The sequence below is a fragment of the Maylandia zebra genome, linkage group LG20 (genome assembly GCF_041146795.1).
Source record: "Maylandia zebra isolate NMK-2024a linkage group LG20, Mzebra_GT3a, whole genome shotgun sequence".
In the NCBI taxonomy this organism is placed as follows: Eukaryota; Metazoa; Chordata; class Actinopteri; order Cichliformes; family Cichlidae; genus Maylandia; species Maylandia zebra.
Genome location: NC_135186.1, coordinates 3,510,629 through 3,537,657, shown reverse-complemented (window position 1 = coordinate 3,537,657; position 27,029 = coordinate 3,510,629). Strand labels below are relative to the sequence as shown.

General features: G+C 42.9%; 1 protein-coding gene across 1 annotated transcript in view; it reads left to right on the top strand.

Moving 5' to 3' along the window:
• The window catches only part of dip2ba (disco-interacting protein 2 homolog Ba), a 46,474-nt gene extending 20,865 nt beyond the window's left edge, over window positions 1-25,609 (top strand). The window contains exons 2-38 of the mRNA XM_004558700.4: window positions 4,541-4,612; window positions 5,951-6,106; window positions 6,631-6,756; window positions 6,884-7,120; window positions 7,217-7,345; window positions 8,149-8,268; window positions 8,459-8,656; window positions 8,985-9,076; window positions 9,156-9,266; window positions 9,484-9,607; window positions 9,773-9,882; window positions 10,066-10,168; window positions 10,254-10,318; window positions 10,424-10,517; window positions 10,713-10,832; window positions 10,950-11,064; window positions 11,329-11,468; window positions 11,622-11,758; window positions 12,274-12,354; window positions 12,439-12,566; window positions 12,818-12,932; window positions 13,018-13,219; window positions 13,373-13,485; window positions 15,441-15,521; window positions 15,677-15,800; window positions 15,935-16,056; window positions 16,725-16,836; window positions 17,218-17,327; window positions 18,914-19,044; window positions 19,133-19,301; window positions 19,752-19,922; window positions 20,132-20,193; window positions 20,307-20,364; window positions 20,493-20,567; window positions 20,739-20,913; window positions 21,151-21,274; window positions 21,370-25,609. Of these exons, the coding sequence (XP_004558757.3) occupies window positions 4,541-4,612; window positions 5,951-6,106; window positions 6,631-6,756; window positions 6,884-7,120; window positions 7,217-7,345; window positions 8,149-8,268; window positions 8,459-8,656; window positions 8,985-9,076; window positions 9,156-9,266; window positions 9,484-9,607; window positions 9,773-9,882; window positions 10,066-10,168; window positions 10,254-10,318; window positions 10,424-10,517; window positions 10,713-10,832; window positions 10,950-11,064; window positions 11,329-11,468; window positions 11,622-11,758; window positions 12,274-12,354; window positions 12,439-12,566; window positions 12,818-12,932; window positions 13,018-13,219; window positions 13,373-13,485; window positions 15,441-15,521; window positions 15,677-15,800; window positions 15,935-16,056; window positions 16,725-16,836; window positions 17,218-17,327; window positions 18,914-19,044; window positions 19,133-19,301; window positions 19,752-19,922; window positions 20,132-20,193; window positions 20,307-20,364; window positions 20,493-20,567; window positions 20,739-20,913; window positions 21,151-21,274; window positions 21,370-21,622 (4,655 nt within the window). The 3' untranslated portion in view covers window positions 21,623-25,609. The remainder of the gene's footprint in view (window positions 1-4,540; window positions 4,613-5,950; window positions 6,107-6,630; window positions 6,757-6,883; window positions 7,121-7,216; window positions 7,346-8,148; window positions 8,269-8,458; window positions 8,657-8,984; window positions 9,077-9,155; window positions 9,267-9,483; window positions 9,608-9,772; window positions 9,883-10,065; window positions 10,169-10,253; window positions 10,319-10,423; window positions 10,518-10,712; window positions 10,833-10,949; window positions 11,065-11,328; window positions 11,469-11,621; window positions 11,759-12,273; window positions 12,355-12,438; window positions 12,567-12,817; window positions 12,933-13,017; window positions 13,220-13,372; window positions 13,486-15,440; window positions 15,522-15,676; window positions 15,801-15,934; window positions 16,057-16,724; window positions 16,837-17,217; window positions 17,328-18,913; window positions 19,045-19,132; window positions 19,302-19,751; window positions 19,923-20,131; window positions 20,194-20,306; window positions 20,365-20,492; window positions 20,568-20,738; window positions 20,914-21,150; window positions 21,275-21,369) is intronic.
• The last annotated feature ends 1,420 nt before the right edge of the window (window positions 25,610-27,029 follow it).

Genomic DNA, 27,029 nt, shown 5'->3' with positions numbered 1-27,029 from the left:
CACTTTTATGCAGAGCAAACTGGTATCGCTGGCTAGAAGCACCACGCTTAGAAAACAGTCCTGCACTGTACAGAGCCTTGTTTCAGACATTTGTGCCCCCGTCTACACAAACGTCCAGATGGAGAGATATAATCTGTTAGGTTAGATGTAATCTCAGATTACAGATTAGGATAGAGACCAAAATGTGAGCACTGGATGGCTTTCAAGATGTAAAAGCGGGGTTTTATTTACAGCTTTCTGTGTAATCCAGCCAGTTATCCTGTTTGAGTTTCATGGTTGTGTGCATTTATGGGTTGACAGGAAACCTGTCACATGCAGGTCTCTGTGTGCAAAAGACAGTCAGGCAAGCGGAAATTGTGGGTGACAGTCATGTCACTTGCTAATCTGCTCAAAGTAATTATAGAGATCTCTCGGTTGGGGAGGGGGCTTGAATACATATGCGTAAACAGGAGAGGGTCCTTGGAGTTTGCATTCACTGTGACACAATCCATGTTTGCTGAGATTACATCAGATTGTTGCAACATCCTCTACAGAGAAGTGAAAGAAAACTAAGGAAAAATGCTGTCTCAGTGCCTTTTGTTCATATATCATGAGCATGTGGATGCCAGGAGGCTTTTCAGCTCTAGTGTGTGTGTGTGTGTGTGTGTGTGTGTGTGTGTGGATCAGGCTGATGGATGGGTGGGTGTTAACTGTTAAACAGAGATCCATAGATCAGCTGGTATCTCAGGGTTGAAGCTCAAGGCCAAGATTTGGATTTTTCATTCAGGAGAACTGTGCAGTGATTCCAGGACTGAGGGAAATCACTGGCATTAAAAAGCGCTTCACTGAGCCTCTCAGTTTTTCATGACCTAATGAATATCATTTAAAGAGAAGAAATCTTGGCAGCAGTTGTGGCACTGATTGAAAGACACTGACCTCGTTGCTTTAGTTTTATATAAATATCTCAAATGCAGTGCTGTTTCTGGGTATTGGCAGCTGGAATTAAACTGCTTCCAATACAAATTTCAGCTCTTCCCGATTGGCAATGGAGCAATGAAGAATGGTAAAGGAACAGCACAGACATAGTGGGTTGGGAGGGACAGAGTAAGGTGTGCATAGAAGATCACACTGCATTAAGGTAAAGACAATAAAACACACAAACCGAGACAAATCGCAACCAAAAACAACCTCGTGTATACGTCCAGGTCATGTGCTGACCATTAAGCGTTCTCTTTAACAGCTTTTTTCCCCTTTGTATTTGGGAAAACAAAAAGGGGTGCCGTTCATGGGTAATAGTAATCCAAGAAGCGAAATTTTAGCTGTATCAGCTACAGCCAGTCCGATGATTCAACATTTGAGCTGCTTGGAAAACCACAGGGAGCAAATGTTATGTCATGAATGCTTAATGCCCAGCCATGTCGTCAGAGAGAAATTCACTGTTCACGATGGTTTCAGTTCTTGGATTTGATTTGACACGGTTATGGGGCACACAGTGCTGTAGGCGTCCATTGACTTTATCCTCTTTCACAGGTTCATAAAAATATCTTTTTTTCTGCTTTTTCGAGCGTATGTCACGCCACATATAAGTCGAAATCACAACCAGGGTGTTCTCCTGTGGCCTCCTCCCAGGGAGGCTTTAGCAGAGAACCCACAGGAAAGTAATCATCGTTGTAACAGTTTGAGGTTTTATTCACAAATGATCAGAAATAACTAGAAAGAAAATTTCCTTTGTGTGTTGCTACCTGTCTAAGACCCAATCGGAGCCTCCAGGAAAACACCCTGACAACAAGATCAAGATGTGTACGCGTGGAGTGATGCACAGTGCACACATAAACAGTTAATCTCCAAAACCTCAAATGGCTCTAATGTGCCAGATCATAGTGGAGAATGCCAGTGCAGATTAAATCTGAAGTGCTCCGTAATCCCCTACTGTGTCAGAAAAAGTTGTAGCCCTCCGCAGTTATCAGTGTGGCTGGGAATGCCGTTCATGTGAGTGTGTTTATCCCCTCTGTGACCCTGCGCTGCCAGCTATTAGGAGATCAGTCCACTGTATGACTTGTCTTGAAGTATGAGGTCAACATCGGATATTTTAAAAGAAGCCTCACAGGGTCACTGTCATCTGGTCTTGAATGAGCTCTGAAAATGTCACAAACAGCACGATTAACACAAAAAAACAGTCAGTTAGAAGGTCTGGCTGCCAAGGAGAAGGACTGATAATTGCTTATAGATGTGAGATTTGTCACACATTTTTAATATGCTCTTAAAGATGCATTCATTGGTGATACTGTGCCTCTATCACAGCATGCTGGGCAGGTTCAGCCGATCCTTGGACGAAGTACGCATTCCTGGTTTGACATACTGACACACATCTCACAGGGAAGGCCTGTAGTGCCAGTACACCTCAGGCCCTGTCAGCATTCATTCTCTTGTGTGCTGAAGCGCCCTTTAACCTGCCCCAGCTGTGTATACACACATACACATGCACAGATACATTAGCTTCCTGCACCTCAGGGACATTTTTGGAACTATGAGCATTCTCTCTTGGCCAGTTGGCCCTCTCTGTTAGTATGGTGTTTTCCAATCAGCACATTCCTCTTTCTCTAGACAGACACAGTGAGACGATTTTGGCAGCACACACACAGGGTGGGGTAATGCTCATATCCTGTCCCCTGACCTCAGATTACACACAGTTACTGTACTGTTTTTGTTCATGCTCACACTCAAAAACACCACATTCTTGCACTTAACACATACAGCTTTTTCTCTGTTTTGAACCAGCTGTCACAGTCAGTCTTTAAACCCAGAGCCTTTCAGTGTCTTTCTTCCCACTGCCAGCCACATAGCTGGTGTGCCTGTGCCAATCCGTGTCTGTTGTACTTGCCCGACACCAGCACAGACTCTCTTCTGTCTGCGTTAATGACCGACGGCGCTCCGTCCATCTTTCCATCTCTTCCCCTTCTTCCCTCCCGGCACCAATTGGGCACCAGGACTGGGCTTGGCGTAACCTTGTCTCCGACAACAATAACTGCTCCAGTCCACTACAATCAAGTTGCTGCTGATTGTCTCGCTTGCATGTCTGCCTATGAGTGTTTTCCTGTGTATAAACAAGTCTGTAGCATGCTAGAGAGATGGAGAAACAAAGACTGCAACAAGCTGCTGTGTCTGAATTTCAGCCTAGTGTGTGAACCCAGGCATGAACTCCAAGCTGAATGCTTGCCATCCCCATTTTTTTCTTTTTGCTCCCCTGCACAGAGGGAAAGACAAAGCACTCGGCACTCAGTCACACACTGCCTTTCACTCTAAAACTGTTCAACTTTGTTTTGTTGGCTTTTTCTCTACGAAGGTTATTCACTTTTACTCTGCTTCTCTTAATATGAGTGTTGTGAAACCTACAAATTGTATCGGAAGGATTAAAAAAAAGAAGTCTCATATTTAACTCATTCTGGCAGGCACACACACAATCATAGAGGGGACTTCCTTTCTGATTCTCTTGTTTATACAAGCAAATCCTACACTCCACTGGATAGTGACCAGAGTGTGAGAAAACTTTAAGAAAAAACACACTCTATCTCAGTCACACACGAAACTCCCCACCCAGCCCCGGCTTATCCAGCACACCTCCCTCCGGTCTCCCTGCTGAACCTTGGCTCACCGTTTCTCTCCTTATTTTCTTTCATTGTTGCTTAATGCACACACTGGTCTGCATTCCCTGTTGCTGCTAGTGACTCTCAGCCCCCCCCCCCCCCCCCCCCCCCCGGTATGCTCTCTGTAGGTCCCCCTCATTGTCACTGGTCAGTGTGGAGGAGGTGTCAGGAGATTGAGGTTAAGCAGCCGTTTGGCGATTGGCACTTGACATAGCATGCGGTGTTATCGCTGCACACAAAAGAAGGCGACTAACAGAGAGCGTGTGGGAGATTGTAGCATTAGGATTGTTTGTGTTTTCAAGGGGAGTGTGTGTATGTAAGGGTGTGTCTTTCATGCATGTTTGCAGTGAGCAGACTGTGTGTTTTGGGGTCCCAGTTTAATGGACTTTGTCAGGCCTGTGCGGCTCTCTAACACACTCTAGTATCACTGGGAATCCTGCCAGGCCGAGGCCGAATGAGGAAGGGGTGGTGCTGGGTCTACAGTGGGAAAAGGTCGGGACAGATAAATGACCGAGTCCCATGTGAAACTGGCTCACATGGCTTCCTTTTTTGCTCTGCTTACCATCCCAACTATTCCCAATGTTTTGGCACTGTTCTCTGCCTGGTTACGTGCGGCTCAGTGGAATCATACTTGGGTTTTATAGCCAGCAGGCATGTTTATTCACTGGGGCTAATGTAAGGCCAAACAATGGCGTTATCTCTTCGCCTTGTTGTAAATGGACTTAGCTGTCAGCATGTGGAGTTCAGTGGATTTGGTTTAAAGTGGATTATTATTATTATTATGACTCAACCCTCTGAAAATGTATTAGTGAAAGCAGAGGCTGTACATGTGTGTGTCTGTGTGTACGTAGTTGTCTGGAGTTTGTGTGGTAATTATGACTAACCTAACAGTTTGGTGTTGCTGTCCTCTCTCCTAGGTGACATCACGCAGAAGGGCTATGAGAAGAAGAGAGCCAAGCTGCTGGCCTCCTACATCTCCCATTTGCCAAGTAAGACCAGTTCTTCTTCTGATCTTGGAATTTTTTCATGTTGCATTAAAGCCTTCCTTCTTCTTTTTCTCCATTTGTGTTTTTTTTTTTTTTCCGCCTCCCCTGTCAGCATTGTTATTGTTGTTCAGGCTGAAAAGCAAAACGAGGCTAGATTGCATAAGAAGATTCCTCAAATTTACATTTGAGCTGATTATTCTTTCACATGTGAAAAGAACAACGGAGGCAAAAAATGGATTCTTTATGTCGTATTGTACTTTTTTCCTTTTTTCATTTCTTTGAGAAGAAACTTGACTGACTTCTCAGTGTGAGTGTTGATTGTCTTTGTCCAAGTTAGCAACATAATTTCTGGCTTTCTGTGGCACTCTAGTGGCCAAAATGAGAATTGCACATAAGGTAACCAGTGATGCACAAATATCTTTAATAACTGCATCACCACAGGTAAGCCACGGATGCACAAACCCATAGTTCCTGTCAGACTTTCTGCTGTATTTAGTGCGTACCCAGTAAATGTGATACATTCTGAAACTGGTTTCAGTTTACAGCTGTGGGGAAGTACTAAAGCTTCTCTGTGTTACTATGTGACAGACAAACTGATTTGTCTGTCAGTTTCCTCAAGCAAGGGTGTGGTGTTTCCTTCGGAAAGTATTGCACCATGCTAGCAGCGGCATGAAAAAAACATCGTTCTCGATGTGTCACTTTAAGCTATTTAAAAAAAAGAAAAAAGAAAAAAAAGAGAGCACCACTACACTTCCCTTTCCTCTAGTTTAACCTTTGTTTTGACTTGTGCTGCCAAAACATTTGTGATTACACGCAAAGATCGTATATAAATCTAGATTTCAGTCCCGTTGTTTTTAGTGATTTTTGCTTTCGTTTGACTTTTGCTGGCAGCTTGCTTTGAATGTCAGAGCATACACCAGAAAGCTTTGAATCTCCAGGGGTGACCGTGTGCTCCTTCACTCGTCCTGTTATCCCTCAAAACCATCATCTCCTCAGGGACTCAGTTACCCAGTTCCCTCCGGGACGAAAAGACAGTTGACTAAAAATATAAATGTAACCCAGTTTCATGTACTCTGTTAGCAGTATAACTTGCATCAGTCAAGTACATGTCCTTATTTCACTGTTCACAGGCTCTGTATGAGGCTAAATTTGGAGAGCTTCAGAGAAGGTCATATAATATTTATGCCTACACGTTGCTGTAATAGCATTATGTAAAGCAACGTGTGCTCTGTTTGTCTGAATTTCCTGGATCTCATGTTAGATTGTTTGTTTTGCTTTTATTAATGGTCCCCTAAATATAGACTTTTATTGACTTTTCACATGCTGGGCTCTGTTCTGTAGATGTGGATCTGCCTCTACCAGATGTGCAGCTTTCCCCGAGCCGCAGTGCCGACCCTAGCCCCAGTCCTGAGGCCCCGGGCCCCTCCACCTCTTCAGCCTCCAGACACCATCGTTCACACCGCAGCGGAGGCGCCAGGGACGAGCGCTACAGATCAGGTATGCAGCACAAAATTCACTACAAAAGCACACAGGTACAGTTGGGGTCAAAAGTTTACATCACGGAGTTTACCTTTAAATAGTTTCTTTGATTTGGAATGAAGGTACAACAAGAGTGGAATGAATGCAAACAATTCAAGTCATTGTTTTAACTTTAATTGTTAAAACAATTATAGAATTTCATTTATTTGGGAGCTATATCCTCACAAACTTTCAACGGGGTTTAACGTTGGCGCGCTAATGGCATAACCTGGTGCTCCAGCAATTTCCACTTCATGGCAGGCGCGAGCCTCGGTGGTTCCTGGGTTGTTCCTAAACATCCTTATCATCTGAGGGTGACAGAAATTTCTCCAAGAGACCTTATCAACCTCTGTAAATCTATAATTCTCCTTGGATATAATCACTGAGTTAGTTGGATTTTTCCATTGTCCAGAGAATTGATCATGATCACTAACCTGAAGTTCACAGGTTCTGTCCTTGTTGTTTTTCTCACTCGGGTTATTCTCTATTCTATATTTATGTAGACATCCATACAGAAGCTGTCCAGGCAGCACTGGCCAAACATAAAGAGGAGAAAATGGCTCTTCCCATGCCAACCAAGAGGCGCTCAGCCTTTGTCCAGTCTCCCATAGATACCTGCACACCTCCAGGTAAGCTTGGTTCCACCCACTCTGAGATCAGATGGTTGCTGGTGATTGTAGCTCCTAAAAAATACCCTCACCAAAACATTAAAAGTTATTGAATTATAATTTCTTTCACGTTTTCTCTTACTCTTAGACACATCTTCTGCATCAGAGGATGAAGGCTCACTGCGCAGAAAGGCAGCACTCAGTGCAGCACTAGCTCAGACCCTGCAGAGCCCCGACTACTGGATCAACCGCTCCGTCCAAAGCTCTTCCACATCCTCATCTGCTTCCTCCACCCTCTCCCATGGAGAGCCCAAGAGTCAGCCCCAGCCCCAGCCTCAGCCTGCTGCTTCCTTGTTAGCTGACGTGCTAGCCCACACACGCATTGGTAAACTGTCCTGGTGGAGAACTCCCAGCGTTGATCCATAAATCTCAGTGATGGTGTCACTGCCATTGATGATGCTATTTTTCTCCGCCCTAACAGAAAACAGTGTCCCCCCAGATGTGACGTCCTCTGCTTCTCAAGACAGAGGGTCCAGGGTGGATCTTCCCCCAGCAGTCAGGGGCATGAGCCGTGGACAGAGCCGCTCCAGCATGCTGGATACTGCTGACGGTACACTCACTTAAGCCAGAATGTCTGTTAACGTCTGGCTGTGGTACAAATATGTATAAAGTTTTATGTGGGGAGAAAAACCTCTAAAGTATTCTTCATTTTCTGAAATATTTGGAATCTGGGTGACTGTCTTTTGGTTCTTTCCTCATTTCAAGCAGTTCAGTCATTTTGGTATTCTAATCATGACATCGGACGATGTTTTACTGTTTTGCATTGACTGTGTGGTTCAAAGCATTGCAGTGAGAAAAGTGATTGAATGTGTTCCAATCAACATACAATCTACCCATGTTCATCCTCGATCACCTTCAACATCATCCTCATGTCACTGTGTGGTGAATGCTGCTAACGACCGATATTTTGTGTTCTTTCTTTTGGGTCCATTAATCCTGTCCCTGTCTTGACTTTGATTTAAAAAAGGAAAAAGAAAAGGTAATATACATCGAACCTGGGGAAGGGGAGGGATGCCGAAGAGGCCCCAAGTAGCTTGCTTTCCATCCTGATATCTACCTCTCTTTACGTTTGTCTCATGCTGTAGGTGTAGAAGTAGAAATCTTCCTTTATAGTATTTTCCTGAAAGAATTGTCCACTCTGTGTCTCCTTGTGTGCAAATTTCCCTTTCAAATTTTTCCTGCTGCTGATTCTGTTCCTGACTGTGCTAGTGCGTAGGTTACTGCCTGTGTGAGCGAGAGAGCGTGTGTTAAAGTAGAGATTCATGTTTGAATAAACTTGCATGTGTGGGTGTCTGCGTGTCATTGTTTGTTTGCATATGTTGGTGACGGCGGCTGCTCTCGGTGTTTGTCCAGGCGTGCCTGTCAGCAGCAGGGTGTCCACTAAGATCCAGCAGCTGTTGAACACACTCAAACGACCCAAAAGACCGCCGCTCAGCGAATTCTTCCTCGATGACTCTGAGGAAATCGTAGAAGGTGTGGCACATAACACAATATGTCATGCTTGATTTTCACCGTTGTGTGTACTGCAGCACAGAAATCCTCTTGGTTGTTTTGAAAAGGGTTTTCACTTCTTTAGGAAGTCACCCAGAGTGTTGTGACACCACAGTGTTACAGCGTTACACCCAGTACTCACAGTTTCTTGCTTGCCGATTCTCATGCCTAGTTCCCCAACCGGACCCCAACACCCCGAAGCCTGAGGGACGTCAAATCATCCCAGTGAAGGGGGAGCCCCTTGGGGTGGTCAGTAACTGGCCTCCTGCCCTGCAGGCTGCCCTTGCCCGCTGGGGGGCCACTCAGGCCAAGAGCCCTGCCCTCACTGCCCTGGACATCACTGGCAAACCACTCTACACACTCACATATGGTGAGCGACACGTTGCCTCGTAGGAATATTAAAGTCGATTTTGAGCACAAATATGGGTGTCTGTATTGTTGTGTCCACTCTATAAATGTCAGGTATATTTTTTGCATATGAGCTGGATCAAAGGAAGAAATATTTGTTGGCCCGAGTAGAACAACTCCCACATTACATTGCCTCCAGTGTGGACCCATAGTGGGTTGGGAAGTTAAGCGATCATGGAACAGTTATGCAACAATAATACACAGCAATTTAACAGCAAGAAATCTGGCCTGTGGAAAACAAGATGACATTTTTCTTTTCTTTTTTTTCTTTTCTTTTTTAACCTGTATAGGTAAACTGTGGAGTCGCAGTCTGAAACTGGCCTATACCCTTCTGAATAAACTGGGCACAAAGACTGAGCCTGTCCTTCAACCTGGAGATCGAGTAAGAGTTTGTCAGTCATTTCTTCCTAAGTAAATTGTAAAGTAGCACGACGAGGAAAATCATTTCCTCTGCTTCTTAGGTGGCGTTGGTGTATCCAAACAGTGATCCTGGCATGTTCTGGGTGGCCTTTTATGGCTGTCTGTTAGCTGAAGTCATCCCTGTGCCTATTGAGGTGCCGCTGTCCCGACAGGTAAATATACCTGTTTTCATAGCAGTTCTTCTGTGGGATTTCTGAAAAATGCTCCACATGTTTAGGACCAAATGCATGGTTTATGATAATGAGAGCCTCACCAGTATATTATTATTATTATTATTATTATTATTATTATTTCTTTTAGTTGTCACAGTTTTGTCTGCTTGCCTGTCCTTGTGAGTTGAAGTTTCCTGACCTAAGCCTCTTTTCATAGGATGCAGGGAGCCAGCAGATTGGCTTCCTGTTGGGCAGCTGTGGTGTGAGTTTGGCGTTGACCAGTGAGGTGTGTCTCAAAGGGCTGCCCAAGACACAAAATGGAGAGATCATCCAGTTCAAAGGTCAGCAAGACTAAACTGCCTCTGCTAATGCTGCTGGCTCATCAGGAATCATCTCTGGATGCTTTCATTTTATTGCAAAATTAGTGTAATTAGTGCAGCTTTTTTCCTAATGACAGCTGTAATAGTTTTTGTGTGCTCCATGCTCTTTGTGTCTGCGTGTTGCAGGTTGGCCAAGGATGAAATGGGTAGTGACCGACACTAAGTACCTGACCAAACCATCCAAAGACTGGCAGCCTCACATTCCCACTGCCAACACAGACACTGCCTACATAGAGGTAGGCAGTTCAATGCATTTCTAATTTCTGCATTCTAATTTAGATTCAGTTTATCTTTAGTAAACTGTTATATATTCAATTATGTATCTTCTGTAACTCGCACACTATTATTTGACTCTGATATTAATTTTGACACGTTGTTGACATCTGTGTGTTTGTCTGTGTGTTTGTTTCTCGCTGAAGTACAAAGCGAGTAAGGAGGGAACAGTGATGGGAGTCGCTGTGTCCAAGATCGCCATGCTGACTCACTGTCAAGCTTTGACACAAGCCTGTAACTACTGTGAAGGTCAGAGACTATAAAACACTGCATGTAACTTTGTGGACTTGAAGCTGGTGAACGCACTCATTTGCTCATGTGTTTTCTATCTTAGGGGAGACACTGGTCAATGTGTTGGACTGTAAGAAAGATATGGGCTTGTGGCATGGCGTCTTAACGGTGAGACTGGATGTTTCTGCTGCTGACTAGATGCCCTTTATTTGGTGTGTGGTACAGTATGTTATTGACACTGTTGGTTTTTATATATTTTTTCCTTCCCTGCAGAGTGTCATGAACAGAATTCACACCATTACTGTGCCATATGCTGTCATGAAGGCCTGTCCCATGTCCTGGGTGCAAAGGGTTCACATTCACAAAGGTTGAGCCAAATGTTCTTTCTTTTATACTCCATATTCTTATAATTTTACTATGTTTGCTTAGTTAATAAGCAAACAATATTAATAAGACAGAGTATTTTACAGACTGCTAGGATAATAATAATGTTAGAAAAAAAGTTTTAATAAGAAAACAGTAGAGAAATGATGCTTAAGGGCTTTTTCTTACCCTCTCATAGCACGTGTGGCCTTGGTGAAGTGCCGTGACCTCCATTGGGCCATGATGGCCCATAAAGAACAGAAAGACATCAACTTGTCTTCAATACGCATGCTTATAGTAGCTGATGGAGCCAACCCATGTGAGTAACTAATGTAATAAACAGTCACTATACATGGCCATTTTAAAATGTTGTGCTGTGGGTTTAAGCTGCTTTTACCTACTTTTGTTAATGTTTTCACCCTTTGTTTACCTTCAGGGTCTGTGTCCTCGTGTGATGCTTTCCTGAATGTGTTCCAGTCTCATGGTCTGAAGCCTGAGGTCATCTGTCCGTGTGCCACCTCTCCCGAGGCCCTGACTGTGGCCATCCGCAGGTACAACGTGAACCACACGAGCAAAGAGATAAACAGAGAGACATGTGCTTTTCACACATACAGGGATAAATTTGTTCATCTCTGTGAGAACAAAATTTATACAGTTAAATTTAACCGAGACGTCCTTTATTGAAAATGCATGAAATCTGTAAATATTCATAGGGATGCAGCAATTACTCGCAAATAGTATGGGTCATGAAAATGGAAAAATACACTTTTCAGAATAAAAAGTTAAAAGCATGTACATTTTTTTACCTTGTACAGGCCAGGTGCGCGAGGTGCTCCGCTGCCAGCCAGGGCCATCCTGTCCATGGGCGGGCTGAGCCACGGAGTGATCCGGGTGAACACAGAAGACAAGAACTCTGCTCTGACTGTACAGGATGTGGGTCACATTATGCCTGGAGGTTAGCCACAACTGTTAGGTGTAATTGGCAGTGCAGAAGTGCAGCAGCTGTCACATCTTTACTGTACATTCTGACTGTATGGCCTTTCTTTTAGAATACAGAAGCTCAAGTCTACATAATTCTAATGTTTTGACCTGTTTTTGTTTGTTTCAGCTCTGATGTGCATTGTGAAGCCAGAGGGATCTCCTCAGCTGTGCAAGACGGACGAGATAGGAGAGATCGTGATCAACTCACGTGCTGGAGGCACCATGTACTACGGCCTACCGGGTGTCACCAAAAACACATTTGAGGTCTGTCACAGGTTTAATGTTGTCACACAAATTACAGCTTTGTACCAACATTTACTTTTAAAATGGTAAATGTCGATGGCTTAAAAAGGTACAACATGCTGTGGCTTTTGAATTAGTGGAATGAGACATGATATGAAGTTTACATCAGTCTCCGTACGTCCCCTCTCTGCTATAATGAGCTCCGTCCCTTCTTGTTTGACCTTGTGTATTTAAAATATGGACTCATGGAAAAGGAGTACTAGTTTTAAATTACCCACTAGATGGAGCCACAGACGTCACTGAATAATTGCTTTATTTCTATTTCCTTATTTACTAATAAAATGCTTTATAGACTTCATGGTTTAAATATTGTCCCATTATTTTTATTAATAGAACCCACTAAGTGTTTCTTTTGGCTTATACTATGTTGTACTACTACAACTGCAGTATTTTGGGGTATGCAGTATATTTACCCTTGAAATGCAATCTGTGCTGTGTTTATGACACTTGTCTCTCTCATCTGTGCTAATTTCTAGGTGATTCCAGTAAATCAAGCCGGAGCGCCCGTTGGAGAAATTCCCTTCACTCGAACTGGCCTGCTTGGATTCGTGGGACCGGTAGGTTGCTCATGCACAATTACAGTAGTTCCAGTACTCTGCAATTGGGATGTCTGTGCTGAGTTAAATATGTCTGCTCCACAGGGGAGTCTGGTATTTGTTGTGGGAAAGATTGAGGGGCTCCTGATGGTGAGCGGGCGACGGCACAATGCAGACGACCTGGTGGCCACGGCGCTAGCAGTGGAGCCGGTCAAAACAGTTTACAGGGGGAGGTGAGACACTGACAGGCCGCTGTGAACCACAGTGAGGTTTCACTGTGCTCCCAGCGTGTGTGTTCATGCATTACATTACTTCATAATGCACACTGAGTAAGAATGTTCTAGCGACGCACACATGTGAGCAGGGATAATTTAGTGATATTTAATTGGTAATTAGTAAAAATCCCTTCAGCATCCTGCAGCTTCTGCTGGTTTCTTTGTCTAGCTGTGTGTTTGCACTCACTTCTCTGTTGGCATCTGTGCAGGATCGCAGTGTTTTCTGTGACGGTGTTTTATGATGAGAGGATAGTGATTGTGGCAGAGCAGAGGCCCGATGCCAGTGAAGAAGACAGCTTCCAGTGGATGAGTCGAGTGCTGCAGGTGAATCACACATCTGCTCATATCATCTTGATTAATATTATGTTATTCTGTATTAACGTGTACTTGATGCATGTTCCATCTTTAGGCCATTGACAGTATCCACCAGGTTGGCCTGTACTGTCTCGCGCTCGTCCCAGCCAACACCCTCCCAAAGACGCCTCTGGGAGGCATCCACATCTGTGAAACCAAGCAGAACTTTTTGGAGGGAAACCTTCACCCCTGTAATATCCTCATGTGCCCACACACCTGTGTTACAAACCTGCCCAAGCCCCGGCAGAAACAGCCAGGTGGGTTGTCTTAGACATTATGGAATCATGCTTGTATACAATATAAAGCTGTAGCATGAAGAGGGAGCTAGAAATAATGAGGATGTGCCATCAGCTGGCAGTTGAAAGTTTGTCGTTGTGTAACCGACTCTTGATTGTTTCTGATTTCCTCAGTGGACGTTGGTCCAGCTTCTATGCTGGTTGGCAACTTGGTGGCAGGGAAACGGATCGCCCAGGCTATAGGGAGAGAGCTGGGCGTGGTGGAGGACCAGGATCTCATTCGAAAGGTACTGCCACACAGACCAAACTCCACTGATTTCATATATATGAGGTCTAGTAGTGGATTTAGCAGAGTGCAGCACAGTTTTTCACCAGTTTAGTTTGTAGGAATTTGAATTGCCTTAATATCTAAAGGAGTCAGTGTCTATGATGTGTACAACACCTGCACAGTGAGACCATTAATAAAAGATTTGCACGCTATAGCAAAACTGCAATGGTTGCTTTATAGATGGCAGAAGATTAATGAGCAAGTGTTTTGTTCAGATTGCTGTATTGACATTATTATAAGCTTGAACTTGTTTGGATTTTGGATAAAAAAAAAATGCTTATTTAATGTAGTAACTGGAAAATTATCAAATTCTTTAATCATTTTAATGTCATACAAACCTGTTCAAATTAAGCTGGTAAGGTAAACTGATGTGTAAACATGCCATGAATGCAGGTTTAATGAGATGAGCCTGCGTCTGTCAGGCAGTATGACTGCTGATGCCTTATCCTAAATCTCTGTTGTTGTTCTGCCTTTACTTTGCTTGGGTTGGGCTTTAGCTCTGTATGTGGCCCACCATGATGGTAAGGCTCTAGTCTGGCCTCCCCTCCCCCCTGCATCCCTCCCACCCGCCTCTTTGCTCATGCTGCTTCTGTCAGTCAGCTGTGATAACCTGACGGCCACCAGGTACAGCTTAGCCCGGCGAGATGACCGTGCAGGCTAGCTTCCTTGTCCAGCAGAGGTCCACACATTAAAACTAATATACAGCAGCACATTACAAATGAGGTCACATCCTACATTCATCCGGGGCTTATTTAATAGTCCCACGTCGCCATCTTATTTTAAGCCTGGAGTTGGCCAGCAGCCTGCTGCAGCTTTGCCAGACCAAAAAGTCAGCAATGAATTAAGACATTGATCTCCTCTGAGTGAGAAGAAGTTTCTTATCTTTTACAAAATGTGCAAGTGCAAGGCTTAAGCAATTATAATCTGTCACTTAGCATATATAACTGCAGAAGATGTTCTAATAATATACTGTGATGCACTATACGTATATCCTGCGCATTAGTACGAATTAGAATATTAGAAGTATTTTGACGTGCACCTCTGCTTCCTGTGTTCACTGTGACGCTCCCACGTGCAGCATGGCTTTATGAGTTGCCAGGGCAGCTGGTCTGCATGATGTGACTCCTCACTCATTGTTGACCAGAGCACGACGCACAAACGATTACTTTTCCAGTGTCTGACGGTGCGATACTGCTGAATATCCCTGTACGTCTAGCTGGTGTTATCTTTACTTGTTTTTTTTAATGTTTGTTTTTTACGTGCTTCCTAGTGGTCACCTGGCTTCTGTCTTGTAAAGGGATTCTTTACTTTCAGGTCCTGTCCTTGTGTGTCTGGTGCACTGCTTCCTCGGCTTTTTGACACCACAGATTGAGATGCTAATGACATTAATATATTAATAGTTCTATTAATACTCATTTATGTAACTGCGTAAATCTTGTGAAGTGCCTTTATTTAAGAAACAGCATTCTGAGGGACTAGCAGAAACTTTTTGTTTTTAATCAAAGTTGTCATGACCCCTTTGTTTTAAAGGCCCACAGATTGTGAGCTTGTGGCTCCAGTTTGCCTCCTTCCTGGTGCAGATGGTCCCAGCATGACCTTTCACAACTTAAAAAACCCAAATACTCTGGACACCTCTGTGCTCCTGTTGCGTCACACTGTGTCCTTGACGTACTTTAAAGTGTTTTCTGTTTAAAATGAACAAATCTGTCACAGAGAGGACTGATTATATATTTATTTGTTATTTTGAAGACAGGCTTTAAAATATTTTTCTCTTTAATCACTTTCAAATAAGTTATTATTTGCCAACAGTGCCGCTTTGTGTAATTATATCTGTGCATTAAAACATTGTTTGTGTGTTTAATCATCCATCTGTGATGCGTATGTAATGAGCGATTCCTTTCTTTGCCTTTTCAGCACCAGTTCTTGTCTGAAGCTCTGCAGTGGAGAGCCCAAATGGACCCTGACCATGTTTTATACGTGCTGCTCAATGCTAAGGTAGGCTAAACATGAGCATACAGTAAACATAAGAAACGTGCGCATACGTGGCGTGCACCATTACCTTTCTTTTACCTCGGAAATGGTGCCACTCTGTAAATGGTGATCCATTTTGTTGTATGAGATCATCTGTACCAGCACTGTTTTTGCTCTAGGGGGTAGCAGTGTGCACAGCAACTTGTGCTCAGCTACACAAGAGAGCAGAGAAAATCACAGCTACCCTGATGGAGAGAGGAGGTCTCAACACAGGAGACAACGTGGTGCTGCTTTATCCCCCGGGTATGCACGCCGTTATTATACGTTTCAACTCTTCCTAGTTTTTCATATCAAATAATATGTAAAAGTGCTGTTGTTTAATGTAGTATTTTAACGGCGTCGTAGTTCAACCAGGTTCCCGTCTCCTCCTCCTGCAGGTATCGACCTGATAGCCGCCTTCTATGGCTGTCTCTACGCGGGGGTCATCCCTGTGACTGTGAGGCCGCCCCACCCACAGAATCTGGCTGCTACTCTCCCCACTGTCCGCATGATCATTGACGTGAGTGCACTTCACCACAACTTTTTTTTTTTTTTTTTTTACTCGAGTATTTCCACAGTATAATGGAGTAATGTATGTGGAATTATTTGAGTACATTGAGTAGTATTTAAACTGTTTTTGTACTTATTCTACGCTCATTTTTCATTTTCAGTTTAATTTTTTTTTCACTTAATTTTGTAATGATTTATCCAAAACTAGTAGTTCACAATGAGAACACAGTTCTGTGAGTCTTCTCTAATGCAAATACATCATTTTTCTTTGTTTTTGTTTTTAAGTGATCCACAATCACAGCTAGGGTTCCTTGTTCCCAATTTCCCTGAAAATCGAGCTGTTTGAATAGACAGACAAACAGCAACGGAGACAAAAGCACAGTTATGACATTGCACTGTCCATACTGGATCACTTTCATGTACTGAAATATGCATCGCTGACCTTAAAACAAATATGAAGCTTTTTTAGCCGCCACTTTAATAAACTATCACATCAACGGAAGTGCCCTTCACTAATGAAATGAATACTTCTGTTGGCCACTATAACTGATTTCCCTGAGGCAAAGCAAATGAAATTGGGCTTTACTTTGGAGATCAATGAAATATCAATAACTGAATGCTTCACATTAATCTGTGGCTCTAAACGACCGCGTCTGTGCTCTGTGTTGTGTGCCACAGGTGAGCAAAGCAGCCTGCATCCTCACCACACAGCCTCTCATGAGGATCCTCAGGTCCAGGGAGGCGGCTGCCAGCGTCAATGTCAAAACGTGGCCCACGATCATTGATACAGGTGACTGAATTAGGAAAGCCTTTAGAGTAACGTGCAGCAGCTGGGTGTCGCTGCGTTTGTGCACGTATTTAGATGCTAGCAGGTTTGGCTTGAAATAGACACTGTTTGTGCTTTGACTAACTTCAGACATGTACAGTACGTTTCAGTTATTTTAAGCTCTCATTTCTGAAGATAAGAGTGTTGCAGTGAGTTAAAAGTAAAAGTATGGATTTTTAATATGTGCATTGAAAGGATAAAATTACACGTGAAATGATATCACCTTCCCTTTCAACCAGACTATTATCAGACTGTAGCATTAAGAGCAAGATGTATTAGCAAGAAGTATTTGATTTATTTTGTCCAATAAAGACATAACATAAATTCACTTCGCTCGCATTACAGATGATCTTCCAAGAAAGCGGCCTCCACACATCTACAAACCTCCTACAGCTGAGATGCTAGCCTATCTGGACTTCAGTGTGTCCACCACAGGCATGCTGACTGGAGTCAAGGTAGATTACTCCCACAAATCCTGTACATACTCCAAAAATAATAATAACAAACAAACAGAAATGACTGTGATTTCATTTTTTTTTTTTTTTATATGAATTTCTCTAGCCAGAAAATGTTTAATTTTCTGCTTCTGTGTCTTCTCTTGGATGTTTGACCTTCACCCAGCTGGTCTAGTTCAGTGTATTGACAACAGAATTATGACACAGAGATTAAATATTTTCATATTTACACAGACATGGCCAAAAATATTTGGTAGTTGCACAAATTGTCTACTTTGTTTGTTTTTATGATATAGTGAAGGACATTTGTGCAGTTAAAATGACATTCAAATTTTTTTATTGGTTAATAAATCAAATTTATGCCTACAGTCAGTATTTACAGTGTGCTGACATTTTGGGATGCTGACTGTCCGTCTCCTAAGCTGATTCACTCCTGCCTCATTGGTATTGAGGTTGTTTGTGGGCTTCTGCTTATTCACGCACTTTTTTAGGGCTGACCATAGATTCTTGATCGCATGAACATCTGGGGAATTTCCTGGCTGTGGCTCTGAAATGTTAATTTGATGATCTCAGAGCCACTAAGTTATCACTTTTGCCTTGAGACGTGGTGCTGGAGACATCCATCATGCTGGAAAATGCACAAAGCATTAAAGTGCTCCTTTGGTGGAGGAAGAAGTTATTCTTTGAGGAAGCTTTTAGTGTGGTCAGGCAGAAGCCCACAAAACTGCAGTCAGCTTTGAGCATTGCTAAAGCGGGAATTGGCCCAGAAGCTGATGTCCAACTTGCCACAGAGAACAGCAGAACTTATTAGAAGAAGGACCTCTAAACACTGTTTGCATAAATCTGATTTATTTGCCAATAAAAGTTGTTGAAATTTCTTATGATTGTTTTTCACTGTATCGTAGAAATGAAAAGAAAAACTTGTGCGATTTGCCAAATCTTTAGTACGAGCCTGTTGATTTTATGAGGTTAAAAGACATGTAAGAAATGGTTAATTTAGATCAGATTTTATATACAACAGAGGAGTGGAGATATTGAAGGTATATGAGTTTAAATACCTGAGGGTAAACCATGCAAAGCAAGAAAGAGCGGTGAAGATGAGAGTGCAGGCAGGGTAGAGTGGGTGGAGATGACACTGAATAATTACGCACACCCCACTTTGCAGCTATTTATTTGTAAAAACTGTTTGGAATCATTTATGATTTTCGTTCCACTTCTCAGGTGTGCACCACTTTGTGTTGGTCTTTCACCTGGAATTCCAATAAAATTGATTCATGTTTGTGGCTGTAATGTGACAAAATGTGGAAAAGTTCAAGGGGGACGAATACTTTTGCAAGCCCCTGCATATGAGAGGGGAGGATGCTAGAGAATAGGGTGAGATGGAGAAAGATGTTCTGCTGTGGTGACCCCTAGAACGAGCAGCTGAAAGAAGAATACACATTTTTAACTCTAACATGCTACCTGTTCTAATGGTCATCAAACTACGTCTTTATTGATACATATTGAGGTATTAAAATCATACTAATGAGGTGAAGTTTAATGGAGTGAGTCTGGTGGATTTCTTAAAAGTTTCTCTGCTTCTTCAGATGTCTCACGCTGCGGTCAGCACTCTGTGCCGCTCCATTAAACTGCAGTGTGAGCTCTACTCCTCACGCCAAGTAGCCATCTGCCTGGACCCATACTGTGGCCTGGGCTTCGTCCTGTGGTGCCTCTCCAGGTAATTCCAACACAAACATAAAGACAGAATGCCATTATTCTTGTAACACACAGCTTTGCTGTTGCTGACAGTTTTCTCTCGTTTCCAGTGTTTACTCAGGTCACCAGTCCATCCTTATCCCTCCCCTGGAGCTGGAGAGCTCGCTGCCTGTGTGGCTGAGCACGCTCAGTCAGTACAAGATCAGAGACACCTTTTGCTCGTATTCTGTCATGGAGCTCTGCACCAAAGGCCTGGGCACCCAGACGGAGATGCTGAAGGTCACAAACACACTCACATAATCTCCCAGATGTGGTTCCTCCTCTCAGATTACCGTGCTGCCATTTCTGTTGTTACTCTGACAAACAACACAGTGATAAATTACTTTATGACAGAAAATATTACTGCTGTGAAGCAGAGTAATAAACACCTGTCTCAGGCTTAAAAAATGATTCACCTATTCATTCAGACAGATCACCTGCCAGCGAGCTAGCATGCTAATTAAGTAGATTGTATGTTTACAGCGTTATGGGCCTTACATGTATCATATCTGTTTTAAAATCACTATCTGTCTCTGTCTGTGCTCATCTTCATTTTATCCTTTATCTGTCCTCATTCGGTTTTCCTTCTGCTTTGGATGAAAATGTTCAGTAATGCAGAGTCCATGTTTGCGTCAAGCTACCGTCTACACCTGTTAAAAGTGAGTGACCTTTAGCCGCTCGTGTCTGCAGGCGCGCGGTCTGAACCTGTCGTGCGTGCGGAGCTGTGTGGTGATAGCAGAGGAGCGTCCTCGCCTCGCTCTCACGCAGTCCTTCTCCAAGCTCTTCAAAGACCTCGGCCTTTCATCTCGCGCCGTCAGCACCGCCTTTGGCTCGAGGGTCAACCTAGCCATCTGCCTTCAGGTTGGTTTCGCAAATATGCAGTCTTATGAGGACATTTTGACCCAAATCAGGCTTTTTTTTTTTGGTTCTGCTCAACAAAAATAAAAAACCATGTCATCTGAGCTGCACAAGGAGATGTACTGAATGTTAATAACTTATGATAATAACTTATTCATGTTCTGTAAGCTAAAAAACTTTATTTTTAATGTATTACCCCCCCGTGTCACTAGGGCACTGCTGGACCAGACCCCTCCACTGTCTATGTTGACATGAAGTCCCTGCGTCACGACAGGTAAGGCTGAAGACTCTCATAAAGCAGCACAAAGGCAACCACATTAGTCACGTGGTGCAGCTGGTGGACAACAACAGAAAGACTGACAGGCTTGTCTTTTCTGTGTCCCTCAGGGTGAGGCTAGTGGAAAGAGGAGCGCCACAGAGTCTTCCACTCATGGAGTCGGGCACTGTAAGTATTGATCACTGACTGGTAAAACTCACTTATGTGATGCTCACTGTGGCCACAGAACCAGAGCACTAAAAGAGTTGGTTAAAGGAGTCTTAAAGTGAAATTCTCCTCTCATTTCCTTCTCGAAGATCCTACCAGGAGTGAGAGTCATCATAGTCAACCCAGAGACCAGAGGCCCACTGGGGGACTCGCATCTTGGTGAGGTGAGTGCGCAAACATGTGCCACAAACCGTCCGATTTCACTGGCACGGAGTAAAAGAGGGCGACAGTGAAAAGATTTATTTTATGTTGATTTTTAGTCAAATTTCTCTCTTCTTGTCAAAATTTAGCAGCCAAAGTAATTCAGAAAGTCTTTTTTTTTTTTTTTTGTGCAGATTTGGGTGAACAGCCCACACAATGCCAGTGGCTACTACACCATTTATGGGGAGGAGAGCCTGCAGGCAGACCACTTCAACACCAGGCTCAGCTTTGGGGAGCCCCAAACTCTGTGGGCCAGGACCAGTTACTTGGGTTTCATCAAGAGAACAGAGCTGCTGGATGCAAGTGGAGGTGAGAGGACATTTGATATTTGGTGACATTGTAATAATGTAACAATGACTTGGAGAAGCAATTGGTGTTGAACCCTTTAAAATGTAAATGCTTGGTTGTACTGAAAGTTCTCATCACAAATGCATCACAACATTGGACCCTAATCTACAGGTTGCACAGTTGTAGCCAGATCTTTAAAACAAGACACTTTATATTGTTGGAACTGTAAATAATCAAATAGTTTTGTCCCCGCCACAGATCGCCATGATGCCTTGTTTGTGGTGGGATCCCTGGATGAAACGCTGGAGTTGAGGGGGCTGCGTTATCACCCCATCGACATCGAGACGTCCGTGTCCCGCGCCCACCGCAGCATCGCAGAGAGGTAAGGAGCAGCAGATGTGCACTTAACGTGGCGTTGTTGATCCTCGTAGCGAACAGTAGCAGAAACCTGAACTTTTCCCACTTCTCGCTTCGCAGTGCCGTGTTTACATGGACCAACCTGCTGGTGGTGGTGGCGGAGCTTAGCGGCTCGGAGCAGGAGGCCTTGGACCTGGTGCCACTCGTCACCAACGTGGTCCTGGAGGAGCACCACCTCATCGTCGGAGTGGTGGTCATCGTGGACCCGGGGGTGATCCCCATCAACTCCCGGGGAGAGAAGCAGAGGATGCATCTACGAGACTCCTTCCTGGCTGACCAACTGGACCCCATCTACGTGGCCTACAACATGTGAACACCCTTCACCAACTGATGCAGAAACCTGAGCCAGGCTCCGAGAACAGACAACGAGGGAGAAGGACTTTGGGGACGTGTACAGTAGCAGCCCCGAAGTTAAAACCTCAGACACACTCATTGGAAATGCCAAACGGCGTGGGAACGCGAGAAACGACTCAAGTACTGTAACGACAACATGCTTCCCTCTCAGAAACTGTTCTGTCTTTACTTCCACCTGCTCGATTGCTGCAGTCCAGGTTCACTGAGATTTCTACTGTGGGGCCTGACACTTTCTCTGCTCCTGAAAGGTAGATGCACGTGTCGACTGGGAGAAATCCCATCATCCTTTTTTTTTCTGCACCCACCTCTCCCTCGTCAATCAAACTCATGTTTTTAGGATATTTTAATTACTCCCAGAAAGAGAAGAATGGAATTCTCCCCTCATTTTTCTATCCTTTTGCTTTCCTCCTGAACCATGCATGCTCATGTGTCAGATTTTTCAGTTTTTTTTTAAACCCGTCTAATCTTGAAGGTGCACTGGAACTTCTCCCCTTGCACTTTACGTCCTCGCACCTCGATTTCCTGTCTCCTGCCTCCCCCACCCCTCATGCCTGCTGCTGTCAAAAAGAGCAAATCCACATCAGTATTAAAAGCGCCACAAGCAAGCACAGCCCACAGCGGGCAGTCCTGACACAATTGCCCACCAGGTGCACAGTGGCGTCCACTTTCCATCACACGCGATGTTTGCTGGCAGACTTAGTGTCGACAATGACGAAACAAAAAAATATCTTAAAAAAATGCTTGAATTACTTGTTGGTGTGGGAAAAGAAAGACTTCATGAACCCGAGTAGTAAAGATGAAACAGATTCTTCATCTTCGGTGTGAGTAGGAGTCGGTGGGGTAGATAGCTCGTATGATTGTGATAGTACTAATCTATTTTTAAAAAGCGCCAATTTCCAGAACAACTTTCGAAACTATAGTCTGTGTTTAGGTGTGCATGCCAGCTGGGAGTGCAGGTGACGTCTACATGCGGGCTCGAAACAAAACGAAAACAAGCTTCGCGAGCCAAGGATTCTCACAGCAGTTATTTCGCTGCCTATGCTGAATGTTCAGGCTTTGTCACAGTTTTTGTGCCTCTCATGTAAAAGCATTCACAGCCTCCCGGCGCTCAACAAGAGCTGCTCTTAAAGAGGAAATAAGTACCCGGTGTTAATGAGGGAGACCAAGAATGTTCTGAAGTTATTCCCAGACAACCTTCTGTTTCTCTTCTCCTTTTAACCCATGTTTGCAGTTAACTCTCTTTACTCTTTATCTGTCAGCTAAAATGTTGTAAAGAAATAAATACGTGTGACTATAAATGACAGCACTGTTTGTGTTGTACAAATGTAGCTATAGCCAGTATAGATGAGCGTTTGGTTCATCTAAAGGTTTTGTTTTTTAAGGAAATATCTTGAGAACGTTGGTGTCTCTGTGTGAATGTGTAGTTTTTCTCACCGGGTATTTATTTTCTTTACAAAAATCTCACAAAGTAACATCAACAAACTTTTGTGACTTCACCCATGAGAAGAACTAACCGGAAGTGATTTGAAATTTGTCCGATCACACCTTCAATGTGGTCTCCTTGTGCACCCCAGAACAGCTAATGCACCTCTCACTGGTGCGTTAGACTGAACACATTTCAGACTGGATTTAGTTTTGCTGAAGAGGAAAACACCTCAGGGATACAAATCTGGCACAGCAAGTGCAACAGGGAGGCTTTACAGTAGAATTTGGCCTGGATCCTGTGGACTCATGAGCTGAAAACTATTGTTTGTTCTTTGGGTTGTACATGACAACCAGCTTGCTCAGTCTGACAGTTTTGCAGGGACATTTTTGTAACCTTAGGAAAGTAGGAGAGATAGCAAAGGCCAATTTAATCCAGGCTCTTGCAGCTGAGCTCCAGCATCACCCGACATGCATGGGGAACTTCCAGGGAGAGATTCAAATTAGAAAGTTGAGGGAAGTTTTTAAGGTTTTCTTTTCGTGGGTGAAGTCGCCAAATTTCTTTATAAAGTCAAATGTTTAGCTCTAATGTGGCTTTAATGTGATGTTAATACATCGGAGGCTTAATCTGGAGTTTGGCACTCTAGGCTCTGAAAACCATAGCAGACCAAAAAACCGCTAAACAAAATTTAAGGTCCAACTTCTCTGTGTTCAAGGGCCGTTTTGTTCGGCTTCGCCTGGCTTGGTCTGAGGTTCTGAAGTGAGCTGCTAGCTTTCAGTCTGTGTGTAGTTTTCCACCTTATATCAAAGAACGTGTTTCATTTAGTGTCACAGCTAATTAGATAAATGTAGAAAATCTGAAGGCAAGTCGGTGCCTTTTACCATGGTGACATTTACGATAATGGACCATTGAATTTAAAAAAAAAAAAAAAAAAAAAAAGCAAAACAAAGAAATCAAGAATGAGGAGCTTTGCCTTATTAAACCTGTGGAACTTCTGTACTTTTATTGCTTATTTAAAGAACTGTTTCACCGAATCTAAGCGAGAAATCGGAAACCAGTTTGTAGCTCAAAACTCACACATACATTTTAAAAAAAAGAAGGTTTTTTTTAAGAGGAAGGCTGGTGTTTTATGTTCGTGCTCATACCTTTCTGATTTTAACATAACCGTCATCACTCAGATCCATTAATTCTGAATGTGGGCAACACTTAAAAAAAAGAAAGAAAATGAACTGGGAACAATCCGCAACAAACCTGTGATTCAAAAGATTTTTTAAAAATTGCAGAACCCTCCTTTAAAAAGTGAAGTAATAAAGATGTCTGTATACTGTATTTTAGAGGTCAAATACTGTATTACTGGTGTTAATGTGTACATGAAAATGAATCTGTAGATAAAAAAAAACAAAACAAAAAAACTTGACTTGATCTTTCATACTTGACAGCATTTTCTGCATTGTTATTATTTTAAGGTTACCACATCGCAAGCAACAAAAAAGGTTTCAGTGGGCAGGAACAAACGTGCACTTTCCCAATATCATTTTATGTGTGTGTGTGAGTGTGTGTGCGCGCGTGTGTTCAGCAGTGATATTTGGCTTCTATGGTGCAACAAGTTTTGTCTTTTGTAAGAATTTTCCCAAATTGGTAAACCTGTTATTTTGTTTTTTTTATTTCTTCTGTTTTTTTTTAAATGTCGCCTCCACTGTATTTTTACTCTTTCCATCCAAAATTGGAATTTTAATATATTTTCTAGGGATTTCATCAATATTTTCCTGATGCAATCTTTATCTGCAAGCAGCTGGTTTGATGTAGGAGCGGCTTTGTCGCGCGTCGATTAAACCACTTTTCAATCGGTGACCGACACCGACGGCGTGTGTGCGTGCCAGTGAAATTGGAGTCACGCGTCTTCTGAGGTTTCTCAGGCTGCTGTGTGATTATTGCTTTGTCGCTACTGTTTCACTCTGACAAGTTTTAATAAAGTTTTATAATTTCATGTTGGCCTTCAAGCCTTTTCAATAGACATTGGTGCTATTCAATAAGGGAAAGTTGACAGTTTTGTTCTCCAGTGTCATTACAAGAAGATGCCCTTTTGTGTGAAACCAAGTCATTCTTTTTCCATGCCAACATGTCTTCAGTCACTCCATACTTGCATCATCATCGGTTCGGGATCTGATGGACAATGCGCTCTGAATATATAGAGTTTTCATATTGTGTTGTGACGAATGGCGAACATTTCAAACCTCCAAAGTTATCCTAAGCACAAAATGTAAATGTACCTGCGAGGTAATGAAATTAGGATCTTTTACTCGTGCACGCAAACGCAAAACCCCACAAACTCAAGGGCCCACAATGTATACCTCAGCAACTGTCTGTTCACTATGCATCGTCGAGCTGCAGCAAAGACATTCTCAACTGGTTAATGGTGCGATAACTTCTAACAACAACAACAACATGTCTTACTTGACAAAAACACTGTCACTCTGTCATTGGATGTGTTTCATGTCAAATAATAAAAAAATTGCTTTGTCAGACTTGTCTTGTACTTCTTCTTTTCTCATCTATCTGCAACCAGCTGCTGTTACAAGAAAGAAAATGGCATCTTCCCTCCAGCAGGTGTCAGTGTTTCTGCTCTGTGTGTTTGTGTTGGGGGTGTTAAGATGCCACACTTCAGTTTTGCTTAGCGTTTCTTACAAATATTCACATCTAATAAAATAAGATATTTCTTTACTTGAACCAACAGATAGTTAATAGTTGATTGATGATCAACTAATTGCAACAAAGGTCCCGTCAAACCACTTTATATTCTACGGTAAAGTCCCGACAATATATAAGGGAAATTCCAATAATCGCACGACTTCCTACTGGCAAACATTTGGCGACAGTGGGAAGGAAAAACTCCCTTTTAACAGGAAGAAACCTCTGGTTGGCTCAGGGAAGGGCAGATTTCTGCTACGCCCGTTTGGGAGTGAGGGGCAGGGGGAGCGATAAAACCACACTGTGGAAGAGAGCCAGAGATTGATAATAAGTCATGATTAAATGCAGAGTGGAGAACACAAAGAAAGCGAAAAAGAAACAATGCATCATGGGAAGACCCCAGCAGTCTAGGCCTGTTGCAGTGTAACAAAGTAGTATCAGAAAGGAAGAAGCTGTGTATTTAGTTACTTTTTTTTTTTATTCATTTATTTTTTTATATATATTAATGCAAGAATAATTCGATTTCTGAAACAGACTAATTTAGTTTTATTTGACACTGGAAATGTGTTTCTTAAAAGAAAAGCTTTCTTAAAAACACCATCTAGAAACTCTAGATCAGGCTAATCAGTTAAAATCAGGCTGTTAATACATTTATATAATCACCTACAGACATGCCATTAATCCAGGAATTAAACTTAAGCCTTTTAACATCTTAATACAATCTGTTGCTCTTAATAAAGTTTTTTTCTGGATGTTTTAAAGCTTTTATTAGGGAAAAAAGGGAAACTTCTGGTCTTCCTAATAAATAAAAGCTCTGACATCTTTTTTGTACCCACTCAGGAGTTTAAAAGCTCTTCTCTCTTCTGCTGAGTGCCTTAAAAACTCTATGAGATAATCTAAGCAAGCTAAGTTGTTGTGGAAATGTCGCCAATAAAGTGAATTCCAAGGAAGCAGCTGCCTTTCAGTCATATTACAGCTTTCGTATTTCTAATGGACTCGTCTCTCCAAAGGAAACAACTCCTTGCAGCAGAGAAATAAAAACCATCCATTATTAGCACGTCTTAACCCTCCTTCTATTACTGATAACAAAAGCAACGTGTTAGAAAATGTGAGCTCATTTTAAGACGAAGCACATGTCATCACATACATGTGTCTCTGTCTGTATTTACATGCTGTACAAAGAAAATTAATAAACACAGATATCATGTGAAACAATCAGAGCGTTTCTGGCTTGACAACAAGTTACACCATCACT